This window comes from Staurois parvus, unplaced genomic scaffold (genome assembly GCF_062004578.1).
Source record: "Staurois parvus isolate SC_StPar_1 unplaced genomic scaffold, SC_StPar_1.0 ptg000283l, whole genome shotgun sequence".
Lineage (NCBI taxonomy): Eukaryota > Metazoa > Chordata > Amphibia > Anura > Ranidae > Staurois > Staurois parvus.
In genome coordinates, this window is record NW_028318079.1 from 6,346,600 (window position 1) to 6,361,578 (window position 14,979).

Sequence of the window (14,979 nt, forward strand, 5' to 3'; positions counted from 1 at the left end):
CCCCGTCCTTTTGTTTTCCTTTGTTTTCAGTGCAAAATGACAGAAATTGAAACAAGTGCATTTAACAAGCAAATATCACTGGCCCCTGTTGAAAAAGTATACAGATAAAGTTTTGTATTATGATTTAAAGTAGTAAACTCAAAAACAAACGCAAAATATTGCAGCTTACCAATCCTTAACCACTTTCCCTCCAACAATGTACTAGTACGTCATTGGATCAGAAGGGTGATATCTCGGTCATCGCTGCAGCTGAATACCAATTCAGACTAGCTGGCCGAGGTCCAAGACACCTGATACATACAGGTGTGAGACTGGTGTTTTGGGGATGTTTCACTTTGGTCAGCATACGAGGAGTGGAATACCTGTGTCTTTTATATGGGAGCTGCTGAAAACCTATTACTGTGATGAAGGCCTGGAGTCAGTGTGGCCATCGCGGGGAACCTTTGCCCCTCAATCTGCCACCTACTAACTTTTGGGTAGATTAGAACTGGGGCTTGTGCACGGAGGCACCGGAGGTCAGCCGCACCTGGAGGCACAACGTTTTATCTACCAACCATCACTACAGAACAGGTTGTCACTACTTCAGGGGTGAGACTGAAGACAGTGGGAAATATCTTTGGTGAAGTAAAGAGGAGCATCCTCAGAGAGCTGGGCTTAGGCAAGTTTGATTTCTCTCACCTGTTTCTGGAAGAAGTTTCCAAAGTATAGGGCATGGACAGTCAAATGCCCAGTATGAATATTACCCCAGCCATTCTCTGGAAGCTGTCTAGAATGTGGCTGGGGGGTGATAAATGTTGGGAACGCATCTCTAGAGTGTTCTTTCTTCTCCAGAAAGGGTTCCAGTTCTCCTAGGGCTGCTGCCCTTGCAAGAAAGCTTCCGAAGTAAGAAATTGCAGTCTGGGCTTCAGAAGGTGCTGGACTGAGGGCCTGGAGAAGATTTCTAAAGGATTATGCTTGCTGGAGGTCACTCTCTTGAAGTCTTGATTTGGAGAAGGTTCTTTTGTCTCCCTCACTGAGAAACTACCTGTGAATGCTGGGTGGCAGACAACTCCTGGGACCTTGCTGTGGACTCTTGGGAGTGCAAGTGCTAGAAGGGAGTTAAGTGCTCTATGAACTGAGACTGCTTTTATGGACTCTTAGATATACCTTGTACTAGCCATCCCCTGTTACCTCCAGGAAAGGCTGCTTGAAGAAGATTAGTGAGAAGCTGTCTTTCTGTTATTGCTATTATTGTTTTGAAGTATCCTGCAACACTAAACCCCTCTCCTGTTCAAGTTATTCAGCAATAAATTCTAAAAAGATATCCACTAGACTGAGCCTGAATTGTTGGTGTGCCTGAACTGTGCTTGTGACTAGCAGCCTCTGTACTATTGTAGGACACCGGGGAATAGTGTCAGTGGTCCCTGAGGAGGATGAGCACTACACCTCTCATGCAGGTATTTTGCTTTCTGACAGTTCGGCTTTAAAGCTTCTATAAATAATAGATTATTTTAGAATATGTGGTTCAACTCTTAAATTGTCTGTTTAATTTGATGTCTTGTGGATTTCATTTGTTTCTCTGTTTCCTCTCCTGATTTGCTAACAGTTAGACACTTCCAGTCTCCTCATTCTCGAATTGGTTTCAGTTCACCCTTCTGTGAGAAAGGAGGATCAACTGCAAGCAAAACCCACAAAACTTTCTTGTTGAGTCAAGTGCCACACTGTCAACACACTGATAAATACAAATCATTTAGAGTGTTCAGCTTAGACTTTTATGAGTATTTAAAGCAGTATTAAACCCAAAAGCAAAAATGTATCATATTGCAGCTTACCAATTCTTAGATGTGATGGCTGCATTAGTTTTCTTTTTGTTTTTTTCCCTCTTTATTTTCACCTGGTGATCCTGCCAGTATGTGGGTTAGGCGCAGCGAGGTGCGGCAGCCGTAAGCACACCAAGGCCTGGAATGCAGAAACCAGTGTATTGAAGAACTTAAATAGCCCAGTTGGGAGGTCACCCATCCAGAAACTCACAGTCAATGCAGCGGAGTCAGCAGTAGTAGCCCGAGCTGAAGACAGCACTTGCCGAGGGAGGTGGAATGCGGCCTAGCTGGTCCAACCCAAGAGGGAGCTTGCAAAAGTGTAGACGTAGACCCGTAGTGCTTTTTTTTTTTTTTTTAATTTAAATATTTATTAGTTTTTCATTTTTTACAAAAAAATTCCATAAGAAGAGATAACAATACATATAAATATTCCATACATTTCTACCTTACCCCTTCTAATAAATCTAGACCCGTAGTGCTGTCCCTGGCTCTAGCCACTTTGCAAATGTGCACCAAAACCTGGGGGCAGGCACTTAAAAAGACTCTGTTTGACCCAAGATGGCCACCAGGGTCACTTGGATGTAGCGTAGCCAACTGGAACACTTATCCTGAAAATATAGAGAAAACAAGTTTCTCTTGACTTCCTCTCCAGCTGCAATACAGCTCCAGTCGAGAGCCACCTACAGTGGAGAAAACAGACTGCACCTGCCCACAAGTGAGTGTTTTATTTTTCAAGTTTCTTAAACAGACCGAGCTGTCCAGCAAAATGGCAGTTAGAAAAACCATATATCGCTTACAGGGATGTTTACAATGGTCAGCTTTCATAAATTTATGTCAAAATGTTATCCTGTAAGAAAAAAAAAATGTTGCTGTAACTGTCTAAATGTGTTATCTGGAGTTTGGCTTTAATTCAAGTCAAGTCCATCTAAGTATGCTCATACATCTAATCTACCCTTTCCCCAGATTGTCAGTGCTGCTGTCTCCATTGCTTCTCCATGCAGAGTGGAGACACCCTATAATGTGAAGTGTGTTACTGGCCAGATCACAAGTTAAAAAAAGGGAAAAATGTCTAAAAAAATAACACAACCACTATATGCAAAGATTGGTAAACTGCAATATTTTATTTTTTGGTTTAAAACCTCTAAAGCAAACAAAAATAAAAAATTGCATGCACGATAGCAATGCCGTGGGGGTATCTAGCACACATCTGATTGGCAGGTGGTATTTCAAAATCAGATCATTTATGGTTAGTGTGAAAATGTTGCCATCTAGTGACAATAATTGTAATTGCAATTTGTGCAGTTTGCAGTCTTTGAGAAAAAGTTTATTACATTCTTTGTACCAACTGATAAAGATTTAATTTCCTAATGACATTTTTTCTTTGTCGTCTTATTAGGAAATGCTGTCCTTAGAGTTTTATGGTAAATTTGCTATTCCAGGCTAAAGTTAAAGAGTAATACAATAGGTGAATCTCTCATCAAATGTTTATCGCTCTGAGAAGTTTTACCCCAATAGACACCTGGAAACCATTCTTGAATTCTTTGCCTGTTCTAGAGGCAAATAATAAGCTGTTGAACATTTCCAGAACACAAGAAAATTGAGAGTTAAGCACCCCATATCCATTTATATATACATGTAGCACTACCCCATTGAGGGGCCGATGGATTTTAATTGGGTCCCCCTAAGCTTTGCATAGCCAGGCAACACACATTTTCCACCCTTGTACACTTGGAGTCAATAAACAGTCCTTGAGCTTAGTTTTGTTGTTTTTATTTCCTCAATCCATCTTCCACCCCACACTGCTCACTACTCCCCAGGCTCTGCCACATTTAAGGGTTGTCCTTAAAACAAAAGAAAAACAAATGCAGCCACCACATCTAAAAATTGGTAAGCTGAAATATAATAAATATTTGCTTTTGGTTTTAATACCACTTTAAGCACCAGTCATTTCCAGGCAATCAGTCTCCAGCAAAAAAAAAAAAAACACACACTTCTTTATATAAAAGACTGATAATAAAATTAAAGAGATTCACACAGAGTTTTGTTTTGCCAGTTCTTTTTATTACTGAAACAAACTAGTCAAATACAACTTTCTTCTTTAATGGAGGTATATGGGGCTCAGCAGGGCTAATTGTAACAAAGTCTTATTTATTACTTTTCCTGCAGGAATAATTGTTGATCCATAGCAACCAATAATAATCTTTCTTTAAATATCCTATACAACACCAGGACAATAAAAGGAAAAAGCTGAATGGTTTGATGGATAAGAAGTCTTCCTTCAGATATTGCAGGTTACTCAGGCCTAAACTTCATTTCTGTGATTTTATATGAGTAATGCTGTCCCTTGCCCGTCTCCCAAATCACTCCATTTGCATAACTGTCATGTTTTCCCCTCAAATACAGCCCATTCAGGTTGGAGTTATGGCATTTTCCATGCCACCAAGCACCTTTAAAATCTGCTGCACAGTTGCTGCCGTATTCATCATTGTCCCTGTCTTTTGTACTAAAGGGACGGTTGTTATGATATCCAAGAGAGTCACCTGCAAATAAAGAAAGAGTACTATTCATTTGTTTATATTCTATCTGCAACCTTCTGCAGAAATCTTTTCAGGTTGCCTGATGTTGGTCATGGGATCACCAGCAGAAAATCTCATAGCTAACAATATGTTCATATCAACTTGAATGCAATTGTGATTGTTGCTCATACCAGCCTAGATAAAATGTTTTCCCAATGTGAATGAATTGCAAGATCTTGCTATATAGTAGTCTTGTGCTTAATCATTTAAAATTTGCTAGGTTACATTACAAAAAAAAAAAAAAAAAAAAGACTCCACGTTGAGTGACTGTGGTCTACTGTAAATAAGGGCCATAGATGAGTCAAAAACTGACCGAAAATTCTTGGTCATTCGTTTTTTGCATCATTAGTGTGCCAGCTGTGACATGCAATTTTCGCATCGCAATCGAAAGTGACTGATCCAACATGCTGGATTTTGTTTCAAAAATTAAACAAATGATGGCACAATCGTATGTTTCATTTTTCGATCAACAAAACGTTTGCTTTTCGACTCGTCTTTAGCCTGCCTACGGTAATTATCTTATACATTTTTCACCTAATTTTTTTGGCTATATATACTTGTTTTTACTAAATATGGGGACCTTGTATTTTGATGCAAGGTCCACTTCATGACTTGACAGATAAAAAAAAATTAAAGTCCAAGAAACAGAAGGAAATATAAAAAAGGATTTAGCTTTATGACATGTCAGGTAAATTCTAATACATTAGATTAGAAAAGAAATGTAAGACTAAAACGGATAAAACCTACAGAGGGTATCTGTGTCTTTAATTTGGAATATATTAGCCAAGATGATGTAATTTCCTCTCCCTGAAGGGTTTTCAAGTCTTCCTGTCCAGTTGACCATTTAGAGCAAAGTAACAAGTTCATTCTTACTGTCAGCTGACGGAACAAGGGGTACGGTTCTTATCACTGTGTAAGCTCCAACACAGATCAACATGGAGCTTACACAGGATTTTCCACCCAGGGCTACAGTAAGTGAGTGTAATGGGTGGGAGCAAAGAAGTAGTAGAGAATGTAGACTATCCAGAAAATCTGTTTTCTACACTTATTGGACAAACTGACAGGTTCATTTTAATGTAGTAAGTAGTTTGGCCCATAGGAGGGTATGGATTGTGGGGCTGTGTACTCCTAAAGTGCCAGCATACTAACCCAACACAATCCATGCAACAAAAGCACTCATTAGTCACACAACACTGATACATTATACGTAAAGATTTACATTATACATATTAATTACATAAATCTTCTCTTGTTCCTTCTGTCCACACATGCCAATTGTTCATACATGGCGAGCAGTAGACATGTGTGGGTGCAGTACCAACAGATGATATGGAGCTGATGTCTTTAGTAAACATTCTCCTCCATCACTGCATTCTGGGGAAGTATATGTACCCGGGGCAGTCAATCCCCCCCCCCCCCCCACATCTGTCTGCTTCCCCCCACGCTCTGAACAGGGAGGATGCACTTGCCACAAAGGACACTGGGACTTCATAAGAAGGAGAGCACAGTACAAGTGAATGGGGGACTGAGAGCCTCTAAACTACAAGAGACAGGATTTAGAAACAGAGGAGGAGAGACAAGATAGTGTTTTCCCAGCCAAAATCAGGATGCTGGCCGCCTTTTGCAAGCGAAGCCAAAAGGACCTGCGGTGGGACATGCCACCTTGGTATGGAAGAAGAGGTGCCACATAGAGGGTGTTACTGGTCTTACTGCCTGATCTTGTCTGCTTGCACCAGAGGAAGGATAGTTCCACTGCTGCAGCTTACCAGAGACTACATGTGGGTGAGCCAGAGCTGAGAAACAGAGCCTCTGGGACCTTCAGTCTGGAACTGCCATGCATGTGGATTTGGACCTGTTGCCTGCTAAGGGTGGTAAGAAGAGATACTGCATTTAACTCCTTGCTACACCCAGTCCTGCTTAGACTGTTTTCCACTTAGTAGCCCTGCAGCTATACACCACATACTCTTAAAGAGACAGACTCTTGTGCACCTACAACAGAAGGGCCCCACCGCAAATTAGCCAATGCTAGCATTAAGGCACCAGGTATATGAGACATCACCTTCTAGGGGTACCCTGCTAATGAACACTTACCCATAATTGTGGTATTGTGATAGAGTGCACTCAAGAATTTTATCCTTGCATTACCTGAGTCTAGTTTCACTCATTAATAGTTATCTCAGTTTAAACTTGGTTTAACACTGCTGCAGTTAAGTTAGTCTTTTCTGTTATAGGCCTGTGTTCACTTTATTCAGTTCTGCAACTTTGAAATATTTTATCGTTTGATGCCAAGTCTTGTACTGTGCTTTATATAATAAATTTACATAACTTGCCATCTGGTAATCTGTGGCCTAATTTCAATGCATTATTATATAGCTGTGACTTGCTAAAACTTAAGGTATCCAGGTGTAAGTGATTCTCTACCTCTAACTGGGTGTGTCAATGGGGACTGATCGGTTCTATGAGTCGTGGCAGAACAGAAGACCCATCATCACTAGAGGTTCCTGAGGGGGTAAGCACTACATGTAACATGTGCAGTCATGAAGATGATTGGAGCATGCTCATATATACATTAGAAGAGCTGTACTTTAAATGTGGGAATTGATACAAATTATTACCAAGCACTCCTTGCTCTCTAAAAGTCCTATTGAACATTCAATTTAAATGAGCTAAATACAAAAGAAAAGGTGTGCGAAGTGTTACACACCAGAGTCTAACCTTCTCCCTTTCTGCTAACTAGCACCTTATCAATGATTATATTGACTCCTCCAAGATCATGAGCTGGATTTTCTCAAACTTGTAAGACCATCACAACTAGATAATGTACTTTCTTTTCTTCTGTAAATATTATATAGGATTTATACAGCATCAAGTTTGCACAGCGCTTAAATGATGAATCCTCTGTTGTAACATACAGTATATGAGTAGCTACTCATGTTCTAAGCTTTGTATTTGTGCATTTGATTGTTTCAATACCACCTTTAAAACAACATACCTTTTCTGTTTTTAGGGTTTTTTTCAGTTTTCAATTGAAAGGATATTTACCTGCACTGCCTCCAGTATAAGCTCCAATCTCCAGCTTGTAATTGTCCTTTTCTCCCAAAATGGCAAATGAAGCATAAGCAGCAAAACTGAAATTATTTTCATAATCAACCAGGTCAACCCGAAACTCATGTGTTCCTGTAGTGAAACATATTAATAAAACCACAGTTGTTTGATTACAAGAAACATAGGTAAATTTTCTTAAACTCGTCTATGCACAAGTAGAAGATTGTGTGGATAATTAATTTTTCTCCCAGTTCTGGAATTCTCAGAACAGTTCTAAATTCCTAGGGGGTGAGCATTCACTTGAAGTAGGTGGGGTCTGGGCAGAAGCAAAACCATTGGCTAAAACGTCTGCCATGTTTTGGAACTGCAGTATTGGTAAGTATGCAACGGTCACTTTTTTAAAACTATGTTATCCACTCATTTTAAAATGCGCATCTGTGCTAGAAAAATTTGATTTTTTTTTTTTAGTAGGTTGAAAAAGATCCTGAGAAAGGCATTGGTGCATATCCTAAAACATTTGTCTTGAAAATGTTTATTTTAAAGATGGGCACAAATGAATGCAGCGTTGTAAAGATTCATACATCATTAAAAGTATTTTTTAGTGTAAGGAACTGGATTTGACCTGGTATCAGCCCCTTGCACTCTACTATACAACAGAACTGGAGGAAGAAACAGCACAAGGGCAAATCAGTCCATGTGCTGATAAGAAGCATGCTGATTGGGGGAAAAAGCAGAGTTACAGAGAGATGATCATCATTGTACTGCTTCTCTTGTCACTGTCCAGTCACAGGCTGGGATGGATCCAAGATGATTTGGACTCAGGGGAAGTGGATTGAATGATGCCGACCATAGTCATAACAATCTTGACATTGGACTTTAAACTTCCCACATGGTTACTATGCTTTGTTGCATTTAGTTTTTAAGTAGGTTTTAGGATGGATTGGCTATAAAACTTCTTCCATGGGTCTCTTAGAAATCCCTCAACTGCTGCAGCTCATCAGTGGATAGTTAGGTAAATACAGGCAACACAGCAGGTTTGTTTCATTTCTTGGAAATACCCGATAATTGTATTAGTACATATATGGATAGGAGTGTGCCCAGGTTGCAGGAAAAGGGAAAGATGAGGTTTAGGATTGCGTAGAAATATAGGGGGTCAAAGAATGAAGGTTCTTGTAAACATATATACTGTCATTTCTCCTAAAAGAGCTTTTAATGAATTTGCCTTTTCTTCTACTCAGGAGATATGGTTTGAAGTTTGTGCCTGTGACGTAAGCATCCAAGAGGCTATCTTCCTCTTTCAAGGTTAAGAAAAGCATCTTGTGGTCAAACCAGTTTGAACCAGCAATTGTCATGATGGATGACCACAAGTCTCTATTCTGGACTAGTCACGTGATATTAACGACCACTTAACTCTGAGCTTGCTGGTAAGCATATAAGGATTTGATTGGACTAGAAACTATACAAACACACCTGGATCTTATATGAACACGCCCGGACCTTATAAGAACACGCTCTGACCTTATACGATCACGCCCGGACCTTATACGAACATGCCTGGACCTTTTAAGATCACGCCCGGACCTTATACGTTCACGCCCGGACCATATACGATCACGCCCGGACCTTATACGTTCACGCCCGGACCATATACGATCACGCCCGGACCTTATAAGATCATGCCTGGACCTTATACAAAAAATCCTGGACCTTATACAAACAATCCTGGACCTTATACAAACAATCCTGGACCTTATACGAACATGCTTGGACCTTATACGAACATGCTTGGACCTTATACGATCATGCCTGGACCTTATACGATCACGCCCGGACCTTATAAGATCATGCCTGGACCTTATACAAACAATCCTGGACCTTATACAAACAATCCTGGACCTTATACGAACATGCTTGGACCTTATACAATCATGCCTGGACCTTATAAGAACATGCCCGGACCTTATAAGAACACGCCCGGACCCTATAAGAATACGCCCGGACCTTATAAGAAAACGCCCGGACCTTATACGATCACTCCCGGACCTTATACAAACAATCCTGGACCTTATAAAAACAATCCTGGACCTTATATGAACACGCTTGGAACTTATACAAATAATCCTGGACCTTATACGATCACACCTGGACCTTATACAAACAATCCTGGACCTTATATGAACATGCTTGGACCTTATACGATCATGCCCGGACCTTATACGATCACGCCCGGACCTTATACGATCACGCCTGGACCTTATACGATCACGCCCGGACCTTATACGAACACGCCCGGACCTTATACGATCACGCCTGGACCTTATACGATCACGCCTGGACCTTATACGATCACGCCTGGACCTTATACGATCATGCCCGGACCTTATACGAACACTCCTAGACCTTATACGATCACGCCTGGACCTTATACGATCACGCCCGGACCTTATACGAACACTCCTAGACCTTATACGATCACGCCCGGACCTTATACGAACACGCCTGGACCTTATACGAACACTCCTAGACCTTATACGAACACGCCCGGACCTTATACGAACACGCCTGGACCTTATACGAACACGCCTGGACCTTATATGATCACGCCTGGACCTTATACGAACACTCCCGGACCTTATACGAACACGCCTGGACCTTATACGAACACTCCTAGACCTTATACGAACACGCCCGGACCTTATACGAACACGCCTGGACCTTATACGATCACGCCTGGACCTTATACGATCACGCCTGGACCTTATAACTATATATGTATCAGTTTAATTTTAAGAGTTCAGATATATATTGGTCCATCTCAAACGAGATTAACTTTTGTATGCTATATTATCTCCACTGCAGTGTCATAAATGCACCTTTCTTTATCAATTTGGACTCACTATCTCATATGAAAGGCCCCCCAACCTGACTCGAGAGGACCCCCAAACCTGACTCAAGAGGACCCCCCAAACCTGACTCGAGAGAATGAACATATCAATTACCAGATGCTGTCAGCAGATGGATATTATCATTCCCCAGCCAGAATTCACTCAGTTGATTGCCAAACCCTCTCTTGTAGTCCTTCCAGTCTCTAAAAAAATTCACTGTGCCATCATACCGCCTCTGGAACACCTAAAAGTTTAAATAAATCACAAGGTAAAATGATGATGGTACTAGTGGCAAATGTCAGGATACAAGAAAGTTGACTGATGATGAATAAGGTAAGCTATTGTAGCTGGGCTAGAATTAGATACAGTTGACTACTACTCACTATCCCATGACCTGGATACACAAGAACCTTCACAGTTCTATTCTGTGTGACTAGTCTGGATTAAATAGCTCTGCTAAGTTACTGCATAGCAGTGTTATAGATGTGTACAATAAAATGTAATTACAATTTATGTCAATCAGAGCTCAAAATGTCAAGTCTTGAGCTACTAGTCAGGCCTCAAAGTGTTAATAAACCCACAACAGTAAAATCAGTCTGTATATGTAGTAATGCATGCTTGTTATACTCACTGTGGAATCTAAGGGGTTAATCCTCTGCATTGTGTAAAAAGGCTGTTTGATCCTGACTTCTCTGATCCCCCCCTTTTTCCAGTGTCCCCCTCTTATCTCCTGATAAGACATATCGTGTGGAGTAACTCTGCACATGTTCAATTTGGTGTGTATTTCACTCGCCAAATGCGAGCAGGTGAGTGGAAATTTTGAGGCAATTTTGACATACGTCTCATCGTTGTCACACACACTGTAAAAGCACCAATCTCTATGTTATCATATACGGGGAGATTTACTACATCTGGAGAGTGCAAAATCTGGAGCAGCTCTGCATATATACCAATCAGCTTTCAGGTTTTATTGTCAAAGCTTAATTTAACAAGCAGAAATTTGAAGCTGATTGCCTACCAAGCACAGCTGCGCCAGTTTATGAGTGTTCCAGTTTTAGTAAATCTTCCTCTTAGTATATATGATGGAAACTAAGAAGGTTCTAATGAGAACAGGGACTACTTTCACTGTTAGAACTGACCTGGCCAGCAGTATGAGAAGTTCTATCAGGTCACTCCTGGCCAGCACACTGATTGATAAGTGATATGTTAAAGATCACCTAGGTTTAGGGTTGCCACCTCATCCCTTTAAAACTGAACACATATTAATTACACAGGTTCTGAGGCTAATTTAATGCAGATAAGGCAATAGGTGAGTTTAATTTGCACCTTAATCAGTCACAGAACCTATGTAACTAATACTGTATGTGTTTGGTTTTAAAGGGATAAGGTAGCAACCCTACCTAAGTTATATATATCATTTTTTTTATCTGCAGTAGATCTCTCCAGTTGTAAGTTGTTCAGTTTATCCATTCAGCAGCACCAGCAGTTTATCCATTCATCAGCATGCAGGTAAAACAAACCCCTGAAGGGTCTTGTTTAGGCTTCATCATGAATTGGACTGAGTGAATCAACAGTATAGGAAAAGTATATGAGCCTCTTTGTCTGACATAATACATTTTGCACTAGTTATATGTGAACTATTTTTTCTGCCAAAAGAAAAAAACATAATTTCATGCAGCCAAATGTGTGATCTGGCCATTCAACCAACCCAAAAGCCATCTTGGATGTGGTGTTAACAGCTGGAGCAGACTAATGCCTAGTACACACGGTGAGAAAATTGGATGAATGATTGTTTGTGGTTTTTTGTATGCTACTATATTCACTGCTCAAAAAAATTAAAGGATCACTTTGAAAATCAGATCTCAATAGGGAAAAATATCATGCTGTATATTTATACTGATATGGACGGGTAATGTGTTAGCAATGTCAGGATGCCCCATCATTTGATGGAAATGAAAAGTATCAACCTACAGAGGGCTGAATTCAAAGAAACCCCAAAAATCAAAGTGAAAAAATTATGTGTCAGGCTAGTCCATTTTGCTGAAATTTCATTGCAGCAACTCAGAATGGTACTCAGTAGTTTGTATGGCCCCCACGTGCTAGTAATTATGCCTGACAACATTTGGGCATGCTCCTAATGAGACGACAGATGGTATCCTGGGGTATTTCCTCCCAAATCTGGACCAGGGCATTACTGAGCTCCTGGACAGTCTGAGGTGCAACCTGGCAGTATTGGATGGACTGAAACATGATATCCCAGAGGTGTTCTATTTGATTTAGGTCAGGAGAGAGTGGGGGCCATTCAATGGTTTCAATTCCTTTATCCTCCAGGAACCAACTACTCTCGCCACATGAGGCCGGGCATTGTCATGCACCAGGAGGAACCCAGGGCCCATTGCACCAGCGTACGGTCTGACAGTGGGTCCAAGGATTTCATCCCGATACCTAATGGCTGTCAGGATGCCATTGTCTAGCCTGTAGAGGTCTGTGCATCCCTCCATGGATATGCCTCCCCAAACCATCACTGACCCACCACCAAAACAGTCATGCTGAACGATATTACAGGCAGCAGAACATTCTCCACGGCTTCTCTGGACCCTCTCATGTCTATCACATGTGCTTAGGGTGAACCTGCTCTCATCTGTGAAAAGAATAGGGCGCCAGTGGTGGACCTGCCAATTCTGGTGTTCAATGGCAAATGCCAATTGAGCTCTATGGTGCTGGGCAGTGAGCAAAGGGACCACTAGAGGATGTCAGGCCCTTAGGCCACCCTCATGAAATCTGTTTCTGATTGGCCAGAGACATTCACACCATTGGCCTGCTAGAGGTCATTTTGTAGGGCTTTGGAAATGCTCATCCTGTTCCTCCTTTCACAAAGGAGCAGATACCGGTCCTGCTGATGGGTTAAGGCCCTGTTCAGTTCCCCTAGAGTAACTGCCTGTCTCCTGCAATCTCTTCCATGCTCTTGGGACTGTGCTGGGAGACACAGCAAACCTTTTGGCAATGGCACGTATTGATGTGACATCCTGGAGGAGGGCCTGTGCAACCTCTGTAGGATCTCATGCTACCAATAGTGACACTGACCCTAGCCAAATGACAAACTAGCCAGAAAAGATGAGTAGGGAAAAAATGTCAGTGGCTTCCACCTGTAAAATCATTCCTGTTTTGGGGGTCATCTCATTGTTGCCCATCTAGTGCACCTGTTGTTTATTTCATTAACACCAAAGCAGCTGAAACTGATTAACAACCCGCTCTGCTACTTAACTGACCAGATCTATATCCCAGGAGTTTAATTGACTTGATGCTATATTCTGATTAAAAAGTGTTTCTTTAATGTTTTTGAACAGTGTATATACTATATCAAATACAGGAGTTCTACTATGCATACAAAAATTCTTGTACAGATCCAATACAACTTCCCATATGCATAGCAACATACCAGCGTTTAATTGGAAGTGATGTCATGTACATGTAATGTGACCCTTCTGCAGATAATTACCACATTGTAGTAATATGATTATCACTGCATTTTATGTATATTTATATCTTGAAAATGATATTTTTTCATATTTAGGAGCAATTTCGTTGTATACAAAAAAGGTTTTCATTGCCCTTTTTCCTTCTGGGTTGTTTTCATGTTTCCAATCACAAGACATGTGCACTCCAAATTTTGTTTCATCTCAGATGCATTCATTCATGGAAGAATTTTGTTTCTTCATATTCGATATGTTGAACTGATTTGTTTTCAGGATTCGTGTCATCACATCTGGCATTCGTTTCATATATTAGATGGTCCCAGTGGAGTCTTGCATTTTTTGGTTGCTATATATTTCAGATGGATTCGATATTCATATATCAAAACTATTCGGAAGGATTCAATATTTTCAGACGGAATAAATAATACAAAATTTGGCAGCCCTGAATTTTTCAAACCTAAGAATTGCGTTAGATTGTGGAACTGAACTGACTGACTGTGACAATTACAAATTCTATTAAAATCACAAATTTACTCATTTCCCCATGGCCTATAATTTCCTCATTGGACCAAACTACTATCAAATCATGTGATGTTATCTGAATGAAACGAATGCATTCTTTCATTTCGTTATAACTTTTTTCTGATTCATTGACATTTGTTACTATGTCCATTCGGAGATTCATATACATCCGTATCTCTGAAAATCAAATTTTCAGACAAATTTATGCTTTTCAAACAAAAAGCATGTTTATCGATCCTGATCTTGGTCACTTGATTTTTTACAGATGAATACTGTACTGATTAAATGAAAGTCATTAATTATGTTATCTTACAAGGAAATTTTTTGTGCTTGTCCCTTCTTATAATTTCAAATGAAATGTTGTGATCGGCTCTCGAAAGCTGTGTACTAACGAATAGATTATCATGCGATCGCTACGAATGCGATTTTTGATCAATGTCCCTAATTCTATATTCAGGTTGATTGTAAAATGGAGTTTCTCTGACTGGCATTTAAAAACTTACGATCCATCCTCCTCCTTCTGTGTCCATGTCACAGAAGACTTTAATTGACTTCTCTCCAGCATATATGGTGTACCAGCCACTGAGGAAGGGGCCCAGGTTCAGCAGTTCTTTGCAGTTCCGTGCAGCTACAGGAGAAATACAATCGTGTGAGCGAGTGCGGCTTAGGGTAAGAA

General features: G+C 40.6%; 1 protein-coding gene across 1 annotated transcript in view; it reads right to left on the reverse strand.

The window, feature by feature from the left end:
• Positions 1 to 3,838: 3,838 nt before the first annotated feature.
• Positions 3,839 to 14,979, reverse strand: part of LOC149458576 (ficolin-2-like) — a 28,220-nt gene continuing 17,079 nt past the window's right edge. The window contains exons 5-8 of the mRNA XM_089682057.1: positions 14,807 to 14,931; positions 10,420 to 10,549; positions 7,418 to 7,552; positions 3,839 to 4,339 (exon numbers count right to left, since the gene is read on the reverse strand). Coding sequence (XP_089538183.1) covers positions 4,092 to 4,339; positions 7,418 to 7,552; positions 10,420 to 10,549; positions 14,807 to 14,931 — 638 coding nt within the window. The 3' untranslated portion in view covers positions 3,839 to 4,091. The remainder of the gene's footprint in view (positions 4,340 to 7,417; positions 7,553 to 10,419; positions 10,550 to 14,806; positions 14,932 to 14,979) is intronic.